This window comes from Austrofundulus limnaeus, unplaced genomic scaffold (genome assembly GCF_001266775.1).
Source record: "Austrofundulus limnaeus strain Quisiro unplaced genomic scaffold, Austrofundulus_limnaeus-1.0 Scaffold444, whole genome shotgun sequence".
Classification (NCBI taxonomy): Eukaryota; Metazoa; Chordata; class Actinopteri; order Cyprinodontiformes; family Rivulidae; genus Austrofundulus; species Austrofundulus limnaeus.
Genome location: NW_013952846.1, coordinates 115,924 through 132,058, shown reverse-complemented (window position 1 = coordinate 132,058; position 16,135 = coordinate 115,924). Strand labels below are relative to the sequence as shown.

At 39.6% G+C, this 16,135-nt stretch overlaps 1 protein-coding gene across 1 annotated transcript in view; it reads right to left on the bottom strand.

Annotated features, from left to right (window-relative positions):
* The window catches only part of LOC106529447 (uncharacterized), an 81,560-nt gene extending 66,040 nt beyond the window's left edge, over nt 1–15,520 (bottom strand). The window contains exon 1 of the mRNA XM_014024875.1: nt 15,275–15,520. Coding sequence (XP_013880329.1) covers nt 15,275–15,329 — 55 coding nt within the window. The 5' untranslated portion in view covers nt 15,330–15,520. The remainder of the gene's footprint in view (nt 1–15,274) is intronic.
* Nucleotides 15,521–16,135: the final 615 nt, after the last annotated feature.

Sequence of the window (16,135 nt, the reverse complement as noted above, 5' to 3'; positions counted from 1 at the left end):
AGAGAGAGAGAGAGAGAGAGAGAGAGAGAGAGAGAGAGAGAGAGAGAGACAAAAGAATATTGCCCTTGGCAGCAGGTGATAATGAAGTTTTTAGTTATTAGTGACCAGTGAACTGGTAAACACTGGGAGGACAGAAGGGCCAACCTGCCCTAGGACACACACCATGACATGCTGACTCTGGGCTTAACTTTTTAAATTAGCCCAACAACAGAACAAAGAAAAATGGCTACAAAACTATTTAGACTTGAAGTTTCTAAAGATGAGTTTCCACACTGACCTAAATACGTGTATCAAAAACATAACCACCTTAACAAAGCGTACTATAAGCTCCATCTCACCCTAATCATAATCATATCTTCAGTCTTAAAAATATAGTGACTGCACTACAGCTGATTTATGTCACAATAAGTTAGTAATGCATATTAACACAGATTTTACTTACAAAAACTACACCTAAAAGACACAGTCCAAGCACAACAAATGGTTTGCAACATTCATTTGAAATATTTCTCAAGGATTACCAGCAGAATTAAGTTGCTAGGACTTTTTTTGCATCTATTGCATAAAAAAATTCTCTCAAAAAGCTATTGTTTCAATTCTCAAACAAACTATTTCTCCTTTTGTTGTGCCCAAATGTTTCAGATCATCAAACAAATGGTTTTACAAGACTTAGATATTCTTAGTAAATACAATGCAGTTTTTAAATTATGTTTTATTCATTAAGTGCAAAAAAGCTTTTACAAATCAACCTGGCCTATTGTGAAAAGATAATTGCAACCTAAAACTAATTACTGTCAGTGGCACTTTTTGCAATAACTGCTAAACCTGAAGATAATATGAAGATAATCTAAAAAATCCTGAAGAAGAATGTATGGCCATTAGTTCACAACCTTAATCTGAAACTGACTTGACTTTTTCAGCAGGACAATAATCCGAAGCAAGGCAGCAACATTCCTCCACAGCCATGGGAAAAATGTATTGCCAGCTATCACAATCTTTGATGTTAACATTTTGTCTGATCATATAAAATGTCTAAGTGACAAAAAACGTAAAAGGAGGTCATTTGTAAGAAGGTGAAGGCTTCTTCACAGTCCTGTATGTGTGCACTAAATTCTCTTCTGTTAGGTCTACCTTTAACAWCGACTTACCCCTAATTTACATTACTTGCGTTCCGTCTCCGCTTCGCTCCGGTCCGACCTCCGCAGCAATACGCACCCATTATAATCAATGAGAGTGTTTACACTGGCTGCGCACGGCGGCGCAGGGCGGCGGTGAGCGGACGGCGATCCGTCAAAATTAGAACAGATCCTATTTTTGCCGGACGATGGAGTAGTGCCGGAGTCAATTTTTAAAGATTACGTCGCACCAACAGGAAAAGAAACGAGCACAACATCCGTATTTTCAAAATAAGATACTAATAATTTGTCGGAATAATGTCGAAATTGCAGCTATTTTAATAAATATATGGATATATTTCTATATAAATGCTGTCAGAATGTTTTGTTCTGTTTGGGAAGCAGATGGAAACATGTAGCATGAAGCATATGTGTGGACACACACGATACACGTGGATTTTATTTTGAAATCAGAAGTTTCAGAAAGCCGACAGCGAGACAGTTTCAACATAGATACCAAAAGCCTTTATACGGTATTGTTGTTTTCAGCTGTGTTTGGAGTTCATCTTTGACAGAATTATTTTTTGCTGTGACTTCCACATTTATCACTGAATTTGTCGCGCGATCTGCTCCCTGCATGTCTGTCGGACCGGAGCGGAGCGGAAACTGGACTTGAAACGGTGCAGCTGCGACCTGCGCAGCGCAGCGGATCGGAGACAGAATGCAAGTAATGTAAATCCGGGGTTAGACTTCTTAGAGGATATTTCATATGTTACTGTGCCAAGAGAAAATGTATTTAAAGACTGAGAAGTTTTGCTAACCCATGATGATGACTGGTGGATCAGCCATTTTAGGTTTCCAGAAGCAATCCTGTTGGAACTCCAGCGACTCTTGGAGTGCGCCAAAAGGAGGAGCAGTACACTACGCATACCCATACACCTGTTGGCTAAACCGGGGCCTCTGGCAACAGGGGTGTTTCAGAGGTAGCTGGCTCTAGTGGACTGATCAGGCCGACCCTGAGTAGAGCCAAACCAGCTGTTTGGGATGGAATTATCTGTATGTTTGCCAGATAGATAAAATGTCCAAACAACGCAGCTGAACAGGTCAAAATTACAATAGAATTTGCAGCGGTTTCCAAATGCAACAGGCCCCATCAACTGCATACACATTGCTTTAAAAGAGCTATCACAGTATGAATATGTTTTTGTTTACAGAAAGCTTTTTCATTCAATCAAAATTTAAATTAAATCTGACGCGTAAATGCATATAACCAGCATTGTGCTAAGGTGGCCAGACCTGCACACACCTGGTAGCACGCAGGGTCAGCGTTGATGATTCTTGCTGTAATATACAAAAGTAAAAACATTGATAAGGTAACCATGCTGTGGCTTCACCTGTCGTAGCTTCTTTGAAAAAAAAGGTTGCTTGCAAAGCTGTCGCATCGGTGCGACGCACGGAGGCACAGACAGTTTTCATCGCATGTCACAGCACATACACAGATACATCTTTCTATCTTTGTGAGGACCACACACAAATTTTATAGCCTAACCCTGACCATATACCCTAAAATTACCCTCACCTATGAGGTTACTTTTAAGTATAAGATCCTAAAACTAATCTAAACTCAATTCACACCTTGGTCCTAAACCTACCCCCACCCCCCACCCATAATTTGCATTTGGACCCCTGTAGAGGTGTCCCGGGTCCGATACCAGCATAAAGTACTCGTACTCGTACTCGTAAAAGCCGGCCGATACTCTTAACCGATACCGCTTTTGTCCCCTTTTTTGTTCCTTCTGTGCTGCGCTGCAGCATAAAGGGTAAACAACAATCCATACCAGGCGGGGGCGCTAACGCACTGACAAGTTATTTCCGACCGCACCCCGGAATAACAGAAGAAGAACGATGACGGTAGAAGAAGAAGAAGTAACGTCGGCAGTTTGGAGATATTTTAAGATCGGCCACCAAACGAGGACACCTAACAAGCAGACTGTCTGCTGTGCTCTGCTAAACTGTCAAGAGGAGGAGCGAAAGTTGGATGTTTTAACAGCAGCAATTTGATTCAACATTTGAGGAGAAGACATGACAAAGAATTCAGAGTTTGTTGCTGCTAGCAGTAGCCTTCATAAACAGCACTATGCAGCAGTTGTTGCAGTAACTTCAGTGCTGTTTTTTCTTTCTTGTAGAACAAACTAAGACATAARCAGAATATGGAAGGAAGTTTGTTGTGAAACCATTTTATTTTTCACTCTGGTTCTTCTGAGACTTTGTTTTAGTTGTTCCATTTAAGTTTGAACTGAAATTTACTGCACTTTATTACTATTAGTCTTTTTTTTTTAGTTTAAGACTGAAGCAGAGTAAACCTCTATAGATGTGCTGCTAAAATTTACGTTATAGTTTACATTTTAATTTAAATTTGGTAGTTGCATGTTGATGAAAATGTATAAAAATAACTTATTTTGTTTTTTAATGTATGCAACAGCATTTGTTTTGCAGTATTTGTATTGTTAATACATTCAGATGGAGTGTGGCCTTATAAAAAAGAGCCTGTTTGAAATAAAATAAATGGTTTCAAAAGTTATGGTGTTATATATTTACCATCTTATCTACTTGTCAGAGTTTGCACTACCTTTTTATTGTCAAACATAATATTTACCCATCAATTTTTGCATGATAATTGCATTTCATTTTCATTCTGTTTAATATTCAACAAGTTGAACAGATAATCCACCCTAACCCTGCTACTTGGTATTGGTATCGGTGAGTACCTAAACTGAAGTACTCATACTTGTACTCAGTCTTGAAAAAACTGGTATCGGGACAACATAATATTTACCCATCAATTTTTGCATGATAATTGCATTTCATTTTCATTCTGTTTAATATTCAACAAGTTGAACAGATAATCCACCCTAACCCTGCTACTTGGTATCGGTGAGTACCTAAACTGAAGTACTCATACTTGTACTCAGTCTTGAAAAAACTGGTATCGGGACACCCCTAGACCCGTGGGGACTGGGCATTGGTCCCCACGATGCACGTTCGGTCCCCCACGAGGTTGCCTTTTCATGAAAATTGTCCCCACGATGTCAGAAAAACAAGGCCACACAGACGGACACACACCAACAGCTAGTGCTCTGTGCCTGTCTGTTTTCTCCAAGTTTGGCGAGAGGTGGATGAGGAGCAGTGACGGAAAAAATGCTCTCAACGGCAGGGGGCTTGGATAATGATAGGGGGAAACACTGGGATGTTTAATGGCACAAAGCACTGTGAGAGTAGTGCCTAAGACTACCAAAATTACATAAATAAATCAAATTAGGTGATAAATAAATGGCTTCAGTGTAAATTCAGTAATCAGTGCTTCTAGTAGAGTGAATGGAGTCATAAATCCTGAACAGAGCAGCCTTGATATCTTCAAGTAAACATGACAATTGCGGACTAAACGTATCCTTAGACTGCTTTGCTCCACTGCTTTAATGCAGGCTGGAATGTTGTAGAGCAGTGGTGGGTGATCAAGTACCATTTGTCAATAGAAAAAACAACAAGCTTTCACTTTGTGTAAGTATGGGTGCATGTGTGTGTGTGTGTTTGGGGAGGGTTGGTGAGGTGATGGGTCAGTAGTCATGGGACCCTCTCTGATCTTTACAGGGTTCATGCTGGAGTCCAGTACCAGTATGTGACAGGGCAGAGAGGATCAGCTCCTAGTCCTCATAGATACCCTTTAATCTCATGTCACCAGTTTGGATGGTAATGTTGGTGCTAGAGCTTATACTTATTCATTTCTTTAACTGCCGGCATATTATAGGGGAATCTATATCAGAATACTTTATTGATCCCCGAGGGAAATTGCAGATATTACAGCTGCAACTGTTCAGATCAGAGAAATGTGAAAAGAAAGAAATAAGCACACTAGAATAAAATAAGTAAATAACTGGACATCTGACTCCACATTACCTTAAAAGAACATCTCTAAAAAGTGACCAACATTGTTGAATTTTATTTTTAAAATGAAAATGAAAAAATAAAATAAAATAAGACCATATCCAACTGAAAATGTTAACAGGACGTATCTGCCTTTAAAATTATTATTTTTAATGTATTAAATGTTGAATCATCACAGTCATCCACCTGATCTAATAGATCGTGTTAACTGGGGTGGGGGTGGGTGTCTGGTAAGTATTATGTATTTTCGAGGCACATACACTGTAAAAAATGAAATGTTGGATTTACTTAACCACGTTATGTGACCTGGTTCCACTTAACTGAGTTGAGTAAATTTAAAGCAATATACCAGTTTTTTAACCAAAGAACGAGTATGTTGCTTTGAATTTACTCAACTCAGTTAAGTGGAACCAGGTAACATAACATGGTTAAGTAAATCCAACATTTCATTTTTAGAGTGTAGTTCAATTCTGTACCACAATTAAATAACTGTTACCTTCAGGTGTTTTGAAAAGGTAAAAACAAATTTGACTTTGTATCATGCAAACACGTTGAAATTGGTCTCCATCTCTTTAAGAACCTGCTACCATTACTGACACTTCCAACTCAGCATGTTTTCAAACAACGCTTCGAGGAAGGTGTGCTCTGTGGGGCAGGAGGGTGGCTGGAGGTCGGCAGACTGAGCTCCAGGGTGGACCCTTTCGTAAATAGGCGGAGCTTTGTACCAGCAACTGTTTAGCAAGTGTTTAGGCAGATCTATAGGTGATTCAAAAATTTCTCAAACATGCATGAATGAGCCAAAGCATCATTCTGTGTATGTTTTTGATAAGGGAATGACATTATAACATGATATAAARCTCAAATTTTGCATAATAATCCACCGCCTCCCCTTTAAAATCACAGACATACTTAATAAGAAAGCTTAAAAAATGTTTGATAAAAGCCACAYTCACTATCAGTTGAACATGTCTGTAACATAATGCTCCAAACACATTGACATTAAATACAAATTTAGATTTCTGACACTAATGTCCAGGGGAGGATGAGGGTGTTTGTGCAGAAGAAAYTGCGGTGAAGTAGCCTCTGCTTCCAAAATGATGGTCTCTGAGAGCTTACGCTGTTTTGATGCGCACACAAACACGTCATGATGTGAATCAGAGGTGCATCAAGTGAAGTTTTCTGGTCAATCACTGATCATTAAAATGTCTGACCTGCCGATTCCAATTTTATCTGATACCAATTTTCTGAATAATTCACACTGTAGGGGTGAACAACACAAACTTGTTTTAACTGGACATTAGGTAGTGCTCACAGCAGAGCAAAGGGGGACAGTGTCTGATTTTCAGACCTTCGTGAAGGTAGATGAGAAGCAGATCTTTTCCACTGATCTTATCCAAGTATCGACCGATCTCTGATCTCCCAAAATTAAGGAAATTGGTACACTCCTAGTGTGAATGCTAGCAAGGTGCTGTCAAAATATGTATAAAATACGTAATCCTCCTATACTTTCACACTCCACGCACCAACTGTCAATGAGACAGCACAACCGGCCCCAACTCTGCTCTGATTGGTTAAAAATTTGACTGTGGTTTTCTTTATTGGTTGAAAGAACCGTTGAAAGAAACCCTGCATCATCATTGGTTAAACAGCTTAAAGACCACAACAAAACAAGGTTCTTCCTCCTTTCATTTTTACAGATGACAGAACTCCAGTGTGGCAGTGGCAAACTTAAATCTATGATTCCACGCGAGGTRGGATCAGGTTGTCCAAAATGAAAATAGGTTGTCTCGGACAACCCAAAAGCCCTTATGTCAAAGATGTGTAGTCCTCAATACTCTCTGACTCGCAGGCATGTGCGATGGTCTAGGAAGCCTAAAGTGTGAAGAAGACTCTGAACATCAGAGGCATGGAGGCGTGGACGAATAGAGGAACTGGAGACTCAGAAACTGAGGACCCAGGATATTGAAGACCCAGGTATTAGAGACTCAGGTATTAGAGACTCAGGAGACCCAAGGACCATAGACACGAGAACTGCAGACTCTGGAACTAGCACTGTTGACTTAACTGGTACAGGAGACACTGCAGACTCTAAATGTTGAATGTGATTGTGAATAATGTCATTTACATAGTTTTACCAAATAGCTATAGTCCCTTCTCATCATAAAATGATCATGGTGCAGTGGGTAATATGTATTCCTTTAATGAAAGCTAGACCTTCAACTATGTGGTGCTGCTTTAGCACACCCAGATCACAACAGACTTTCCTCTTTAAGTGTTAAACAGAACTGCATCTTCATAGAATACTGCACAATTTAGGTGATACACACATTTTTGTCTGAGCAAGCACAGCAGTTCATCAGTACATAAATTACCAGATAAATACTACATAAATCTAACTCTGCTATCTTTTAAATATTTAATGTGTTTAAAGTAATGTGTAAAGTCCACTTTTAGAACTTCCAGTAGCAGCTATGTGTCTTTGATAGGTAGAGTGAATCAATTGTCTTGTTATAGTAGTCAAATGCCCTTTTATTCTACCACCACCTCATGCTTTTAAAAAAAATCACTTCTATAAGCAAATGAGCACTGATGTTAAACTACACTGTTGTGAACACCTTACGATAGTCCTTCTAGGGTCTTCCAAATTTAGTTTTCTCTTATTTCCCAAATTCAACAAAAAATAAACACAAGTTCAGAAAATGAGTAGATGGCTGGATGGGTGCTAGGTTTGCCTTTGATATTTAACTCCAATAGCGTGACTCCTATTTGTTACCGACAGTTCTTTGTGTGTCTGCACTGCTCTGTACTTGTGCTAATAGCCAGTGACTCAGTTAAGATGTCAAATAGATCAGACAAGAAGTAGCTAAAGCAGCTTCATTAATTTGTTAGGAGGCCCAGGATAACACCTGTCTAAACAGAAAAATGTTGAGGCCAAGAATCAAAGGAGAGCAGCTTTTGTCACTGTCTGTCTAACAGTTCCTGCAGGGTTTCGAGCTGTGACTGATCACTCGGAGAAAGTTCAAACTGTTTTCCTTCTTACTCTCACACCCACTTTTGGTGTCCTCCTACTAAAGAATCTCATGCCCATATTTATCATTTACCTCGTTTTATTTTTTATCTTTTATTATCCTATCAATGCCCATAATACACTGTTTAAAAAAGCCAGAATTTTTTTTTATATAAAATCACTGACAGCAGCTGATGTCATACAGTACGCTGCAGAATTTAAAGTAAATAGAGAAACAAAGGCAAAAGAAAGCATGCTCATTGATAGTGTTCCAATCAGAAATTCATTGATAGAGATTATGCAGCGACAGTGATGACAGGAGGTACGGGTTCATACCCCAACTCTGTCTCAGCTTTTATATCCTTGGGCAAGACATTTCATCTGCCTTGCCTGCTGGTGGTGGTCAGAGGGCCTGCTGCCGGTGCATGGCAGCCTCGCCTCTCTCATGCTGTGTTCACACCGAATGCGATTTCAGCTTCAAAATCACAGCCAACGCTGAAGTTTGAAGCTTGTGCACTTTGAGGCCAGACGCAGGTCAGCTCTTGAAGCGCTGCACGGCAACAGCCTTCCCGCCCCTCCCTCCTCTGTCGGGCTCTGTTTAATGTCGGACGAGGAAGTGGCTTTGCTTTATTTACAGAAAGCAAGAGCATTTCACGTTCATCAGATAATTAATTCATAATTAATTCACCAGATAATTCAGAGAAGAGGCTCACAGCTCGCTTTCAGGACTATTTATGTCCCGAGTCCAGTCTGATGAGCCGCTGCCACGCATTGGTGCAGATATCTCCTGTCAGGACACCGACTGCAGGCACTCGATTTCAGCTAAAGAGCTCCTCTCCGTCTGTTTCAGGTTAGTGGACATCATTCAGTAAACTGTCCCGTCGGGAAATATGTCTCTACATCACACAGTGGAGTCTCTCTGATTGGTTGATGCGGCGCGACGAGCTGCAAAAGTTCAGATTTTCTAACTTCAGCGATTTGGAGCGATTTGCGCCTCAGCGCGTCGAACGCTCAGATCGTTCAAATCGTTCAAATCGCGCTGCTCTAATCGCGCTTGAGGCGCCGCAGCACTTCTCGACGTTGCTTGAAGCGCGTCCACCATATATGTTAACCTGAGGCTCCTGATGCTGAAATCGCGTTCGGTGTGAACGCACCATCAGCCTACCCCAGGGTAGCTGTTGCTACAGTGTAGCTTACCATCATCAGTGTATGAATGGGTGAACGACTGTAGTGTAAAGTTTTTTTGAGTACATGGACTTGATAAGACACTATAGAAGTTCAGGCCATCACTGGCTGTGCCTGTTGGAAGTTGGTGAACAGCATTCATGAGGAAGTTTCATAAGTCAGCCCTTCCCTGGTGCGCTTGCCTGGTAGTATCAGAGCCAAAATGGTTGACGTGAAAAGGTAGGCCAGTGCTGTGGCTCAGTAATGTGATGAAGCGACGACATGTAATCTGTGCGGTCAGCCGGTCAAGGGATTAAGAAACAACAAATGATTTTGAGGGAAAATCAATGATGTTAACTCAGCTAAGTAGTGCTCCACACCACTTTTGGTTCTGAGATGCTCAGTTAATATTTGAAAGCTCATGTCTATGCAAGATGAGGCCAGCTCCAACTGTGATTTATTGACAGCCAGAAGAAGCATATAGACAGAGTGGTCTATGAGGTCATTTCACAGGACAGTTTTATGATACAGCCTTTAGGTAAGTTCACAGAGCTCAGTGTCAAAGCAAATAATTAAGATTTTGCCCTGTAAACTTCTGCTGCGTTCCATTTACATCGTATTCCTGGAACTGGTAAATGGTAGTGACGTCATTTCCCGACAAACCATATGAAACTGCATTCCAGTTAGCCGACAGGCGATTGTATTGCTGCCGCTAACCTAGCTATAACACTGCTACAATATAAACAATGACAAAAAGAGAGCTGTACTACATATGCAAATAAACATTGATTTTAATATGTACAGTATTGCACAGAAAACACACTACTTGTGCGAGTGATTAAACATGCACAAAAAATTAAGAAAGATAATTACTAGTAAAAGTTACGGAGTTAACTTTCTAAAGTTGCAAGTAGCCGCTATCTTAAATCGAAACTGGGGGCAGTTTCATTTCTTCCACTATACCAGTGGAACATTGYCACTGRAAGGGGYGTTCCAGTTTAAATCTACCAATGGAAAGAGGGACATTACCACTTCCCAGGACTACTGGAACACAGCATTCCACACAGTGAAACACGGTGTGCTGACAGATGTCAGCTGATTTAACATCTGCACTGGGTTTATTCAGGTGATTATGAGATGACATCTGCTCAGATTGTTGTGCCGTAATTGACAAAGCACATTATACCAAATTCAATCAGAATAAGCAATAAACCAAAGAAACACTTACCTATACAACATCCTATATTCCACTTTGTTTAATAAAAGCTTAAGAAAACAGACATTTGTTAATGTATTAGCCTTTACTTCTCTTATGATGGCTGTGTTAGGTAATTTAGCTCATCAAGCGATAACTACAGCAATGGAAGTCGAACAGCTCTCAATCGAGTTCTTGTCAAATTAATAATATAACTCAGATTTGGGCTGGATGTTAGTGCTGGGCGGTATACCGTTTTGTACTGAAAACCGGTTTTTATTTTTGTTATGATATGACTTTTCTGAATACCGGTATAGCCTGAACGTGTGTGGAACGTTTCGTCGCAGCCGCGAGTGAGCTGTTTCTCTGGGGACACATTTTGTTGCAGCACCGCTAAGTGCATTAGCATGCTAACGTTATTATTGGAACCACTGGCGGCAGGTGGTTTGTTTCAGCCACTTATATGGTCTAATGTAAAAAAAAAACATCCCGTTTTCACCATCGCTGAATAGTAAACCACTCTTCAGTGACATGCACGGTTAGATTTAATGCGCTACGTTATAACGGAGACGTTATTGCATGGAGACTCTAGCGTGCTTCTATTGTGAAAAGCCCAGGGGAAAGTAGCTTTGTAGTGTAGCGGAGTTGACTAGTGTGCAAGGTGAGTCATCCTTATTTTATTAACGTGTTTTATTAACACGTAACGATAGACCAGATAATGATTTTTTTCTCAACCCTTCACGATCTGACCAAAATGCATGATTACTGTCTACAACCAGACAAAGAAGAAAAGATGTACAAGAGGAGGGAAACAGTGATAAAAGAAAAAAGTCAATAAGCAAAGTTTGTACATTATATTATCAACTGACCTGTGAGGAAAAAAATACCGTCAAATACCGTAAAACCGGTGTAATTGTTGAAAATACCGTTATATAAAATTTGGGTAATACCGCCCAGCTCTACTGGATGTTATAAACAAAAATAATATTCACAAAAATTTGAAGCTTTATCATGATATACAGTACATATATGTCTTTGTATTTTTAAGTCCTCATTTGATTACTATATGCAGTATATCAGAGATGGGCAACTGGCAGCCTGTACCAGGTGTTATTACGACGCCCTGTTTGGTTTTACGATACCTTCTTTCAGTTTGCGACAGCCTCAGGACACACTCAGGCCACTGGGCTGATTTTTGGGTTTGCCAAGACTTGTTTCTTTTTACACTACGTAAATTTTGTACATTTCAGTAAACTTTATAAGCAGCGTGCATGTGATCGCAATGATTTTATGAAGACAGAGGAAGACACAAAGAATACATTGAAAATGATCGCATAATGTATGATATTAAACTACTTCAATGCATGGCTGAATTAACCCAACACAGCTGTCTGACATAAGAGAGGCAGATTGTGGAACACAGTTTGGCAAATTTAGCAACTTTGTGGCTACATTTAGTGAGTTTTCAAACCCCTCTAGTGACTCCTTTTCAGATCAGTGATTAGCAAAAGTTATCTGGTTTTATTGAGACTTTTAGGACCAGTTTACACGAGACCGGTCTCTGGAAATACTAATGTTTACTGGTGTGAATACAAAAAATAAATCATCCGTTTACWTGGAACCACTGCAGTAATGTACCAGGCAGGGTTGTCAAATGGTTTGCGCATTGAGCACTTTCACACCAGCTGGGTATATCATACCTCTTGGGGGGGTTGTGCTCCTGAAAATCTCTACTCTGAGACCAGGATTCAGAAACCTCCAGCTTCAGAGAGAATGACGGCTGGTGTCATGTGTGGATCGGCTGAACTGCAGCAAAAATCCTGTGGTTTCAACCAAAATCTGAATTGTGTAAACAGGGCTTTAGAGACTCTGCGGGAACACAGCTCTCCGATGAACAGCGGGTGTTGCAGTGAGATCCTCCTCAACAGTCCCAAAGCACCAACAGGTCCACACTCAAAGCTTCTGCATACTCCATCCGAACTGCCGAAATGGGTTCGAATTGTTGAATGATGAAAATTGCATCATTCTGTTGCCGAAATATCGACAATGCAAACAGAATGACCATTTTCAGTGTTCCTACCAGCTGCAGGCAGATAATCATCCTGGTCTTCAACACATCCAGACTCTAAACAAATCATGTCTTGTGCGAGGCTGCTATGAACTGACAGTGGGATGTAAATGTCAAATTTTCCATGACTAAAATAAATCTCTGCAATAAAATAAYTTTGAGTGTCTATTTTTGTCTGTCCCAAGTTCAAATAAAAAGGAGGGTAGAACTGAGAGAGTAAAATTTTTTCTACTGATATAATGTCTCTCAAGACATTATTCTTCTATGGCCAGTTACTTAACTTTTTCTTGCAAAATATAAAAATAAATTTAAAAATACAAATTTTAGCAATTTCGTAATCATCCAGGCCAAATGTCATTTACACAAAAGCTAATTTTAATCAAAGGAAACTGATTTTGTAAGCGTTCTGATTTAACTTGTTTCTCACTGATTTGTGTTTTGTTCTTGTTCACAATAAAGTTTTCATTTTAAAAAAAGGACAGTCAATCTCCACTTTCCTAACTGAACAATAAGATACAGTGCTTTTTTACCTTTATTATAACCAAAAGAACATGTAGTTTATTGGATACATGACACGAGGGATTTGTAATTCTGAACCACTAGAATGCAAATTAGTGCTTACAATAGTTTTCCTCAAAATACGATCATTTTAACCTAAACAATTTCAAACTACAACACTTCAACATCACTGCCTCATGCAATCATTCACTGAGTCTTGAGAAAGAGACGTTTAGCCATGGATAAGAACAGAGGAAAGATAAAAACCAGACAGAGAAAAGTTGCATGTTTCAGGTGAAATGGGAGGTAGACTATCTGTTCAGAGAATTTCAAAGCAAACTTGTGTTTTTTCTGCTTAGAGATGCTGTCTGCCATGTTAATATGTTGCCACTACATGTTGCACAAAGCTAAATATGAGAAGTTCGGGGATTTGTATTTTTTTATTTTCATGATTGTGAGAACCATTTGTACTGAAAAAAGAGAAATCACATCAAGTGCTATTTTTTTTTTTGTTTCAAATGTTTTGTACTCATATTTATTAAACAAGAGTCCAACTGTTAAAAATGCATTTGAGCATGAAATATGTTAAGTTACTGAACTGTATGCTGGTTGAATGAACATATAAACACAAACATTTTTTAAATGGCAGTTTTATTATATTTGGGTAAGTGTGCAACACTATGTGACCCTCTAGTTGTGTCAACCAAAAGTTGTGGCCCCTTCTATCATTTAATGTGTCCATACCTACAGTATATATCACTTCTCTGGCTGTGATACAGTGGTGWAACAGTCGTCTTGGAACCAGAAAGTCACAGGTTTGATCCCCCACTTAGCCCACATGTCGTGGTGTCCTTTAGCAAGACGTCCATCCCTAAGCTCCCCGGGTACTTCCACAGCTGCCCACTGCTCCAGTTGGGCGTATCTCATGTGTGATGGGTCAAATGCAGAGCCAAGACGTCATAATTGCATGGGAACATGSATTGATGACGATACATAGCACATCATTACTCAATATAAACTGTTATTTTGTTATTTTTACTTTTTTTGTACAKTTTTACTTGCTAACGCCTGTTAAGTCTAAGGTGAAAAACTGTGTTGTGTTTTCTGTAGATTGAGATTAGGATTAGAGTAAAGTAAATAAAATTATGAAGTCCAAAAACTTATTGCTGGCTGCCAAAGGCGAAAGGGCACTAATGTTTTTGCTCTTGCATGTGTGTGCTTGTCTGTAACTTTAGCAATAGATCTGAACAACACATGGGCTAATTTTATTGAAACTTTCAGAAAATAATTACTGGATTAATATCTACAACTAAGTAATATTTGAATATTTAAATATAAAAATATTTTTCTTTGCGCTTATAGTAAATAAAACTGTCCATTGATAAATAAAGTGAGTGTTGCAGAGTGATTCTAACCTTTTTTTTTTAATCCAATTAACGAAGTCAGGAAGAAACAGCAGAAAACAGAGACCCAACAGTCTCTGAGGCACAGCAGCTCTGAATTTACTGCCTCTGAATAACCCCTCTCACACACACAAGAGTTTGTTTTTCTACCTTTATTGGGACATTGTATTGACTTRTATTCATTGGGTCCCCTAGCCCTGACCCTAATCATCTCCAGTAGTTCACACAGGCGAAAATAATAATCCACATGGGCTTTGGTCCCCATAAGGTCTACTGGTCCTGAACARGAAAGRGTCCTAAAATGTAACAAAAACCAGAGGGGGGCGGGGGGAAACCTATTTGATATTTGATTCTAGTAATTATACTGTAAGAACTCAAAGGCTTTACCAGACAGTTACTTTTGGTGGCAGAAACGTTATGATTAAATTAGTGTTTTTTTCTGTTGTTTTATTTATGTATTTTTTCTATTTAAAATAATCGATCATAAACTAATCGATCATAAACTAATCGATCATAAAMTAATCGATCATAAACTAATCGATCATAAACTAATCTAAAAACCCATAGTTCTGTTAAGTGATCACGTGGTCTGTAAAGTAAATCACATTTGTTTCACAAAGCACAAGTCTGACTTCTATTTAAAACTACAACAGAAAACCATAGGACTTTTTTTTTTTGCTTCAGTTTAAAGATTTTTTTTTTTTGCATTGTTGCAATTTATTTCTGCTCGACCATAGTATCTTGTTTGTTTTCTTGTTTCTTGTTTGTTTTTAGTTATTTTACCAAACTTTGGTCTCTTTGACAAAAAAGGAGCCTGAGAGTGCAAGAGCAAATTTAGCTTTAAGCCTGCAGTAAAGTAATTCAATATTAGCGCCCGCATACCTTCAAAATCTGATAAAATCCCAGCGAGATGGTCGTTCACTGGAGGGTCCGACATCCTGCTGCTGGTTCGAATCCAAAGGAACAAAGTCTGAAAGGATCTTTAAAAGTTCCTGCTGATCCCCAGCTTCAGACTGGCTCCTGTACACCGGCAGCTCTCTTCTCCTCTGGTCTGGTCTTTGGTCTGCCTGCTGGGGGCTGCTGCGAGAACCAACAACCCCTACATGTCTGCAGGCCCGTCCCCATCCCCCCTACCCCCTAATCAGAGCTGCAGCCGCGAGGGACAGGGGGCAGGCCAGGCGGACAACCGGTGGGCGGAGTTAAATGCAACACCTGGGGGGGAAAAAACAACCCTCCATCCCCCCACCTCTCCCAGTTTAAAGGCCTAGCATTCCTTCAAGGAATGCACGTCGCTCGCGGTCTTCCTGGACTCAAATGATAAATGAGTTGGAGCTGTTTTGGTCAGACCTCAGTAATGTTATGAGATCTCATGATGAATGTGTGGTCAGAGTATGTGTTGTGTATGACTCCCAGCTACTACATCAAACCAGTGTCAATGGAATTCCCTGAGGTGGTGGTCTGTAGGGGGAGATTAGCTATATGGCCAGTGGTGGATCTGGGATTTTTCTGAGTATGGAGCCGTCAAGGGGTCACAATATTTATAGAGGGGCCAAGTCCCCAATTTTAATAAAGTGTAATCAGTCACACATGTTCAAACACTTAAAGGCACAGTGTGTAGGATGTTGTCAATTCTTTTAGCCGAAATTGAGATAATCACTGATGAAAATAATAAAAAAAACATGTCTAATCATTGCAGACAAAGACCTTGTTTTATTATTTTTACCTTATAAAAAGCTGTTTATG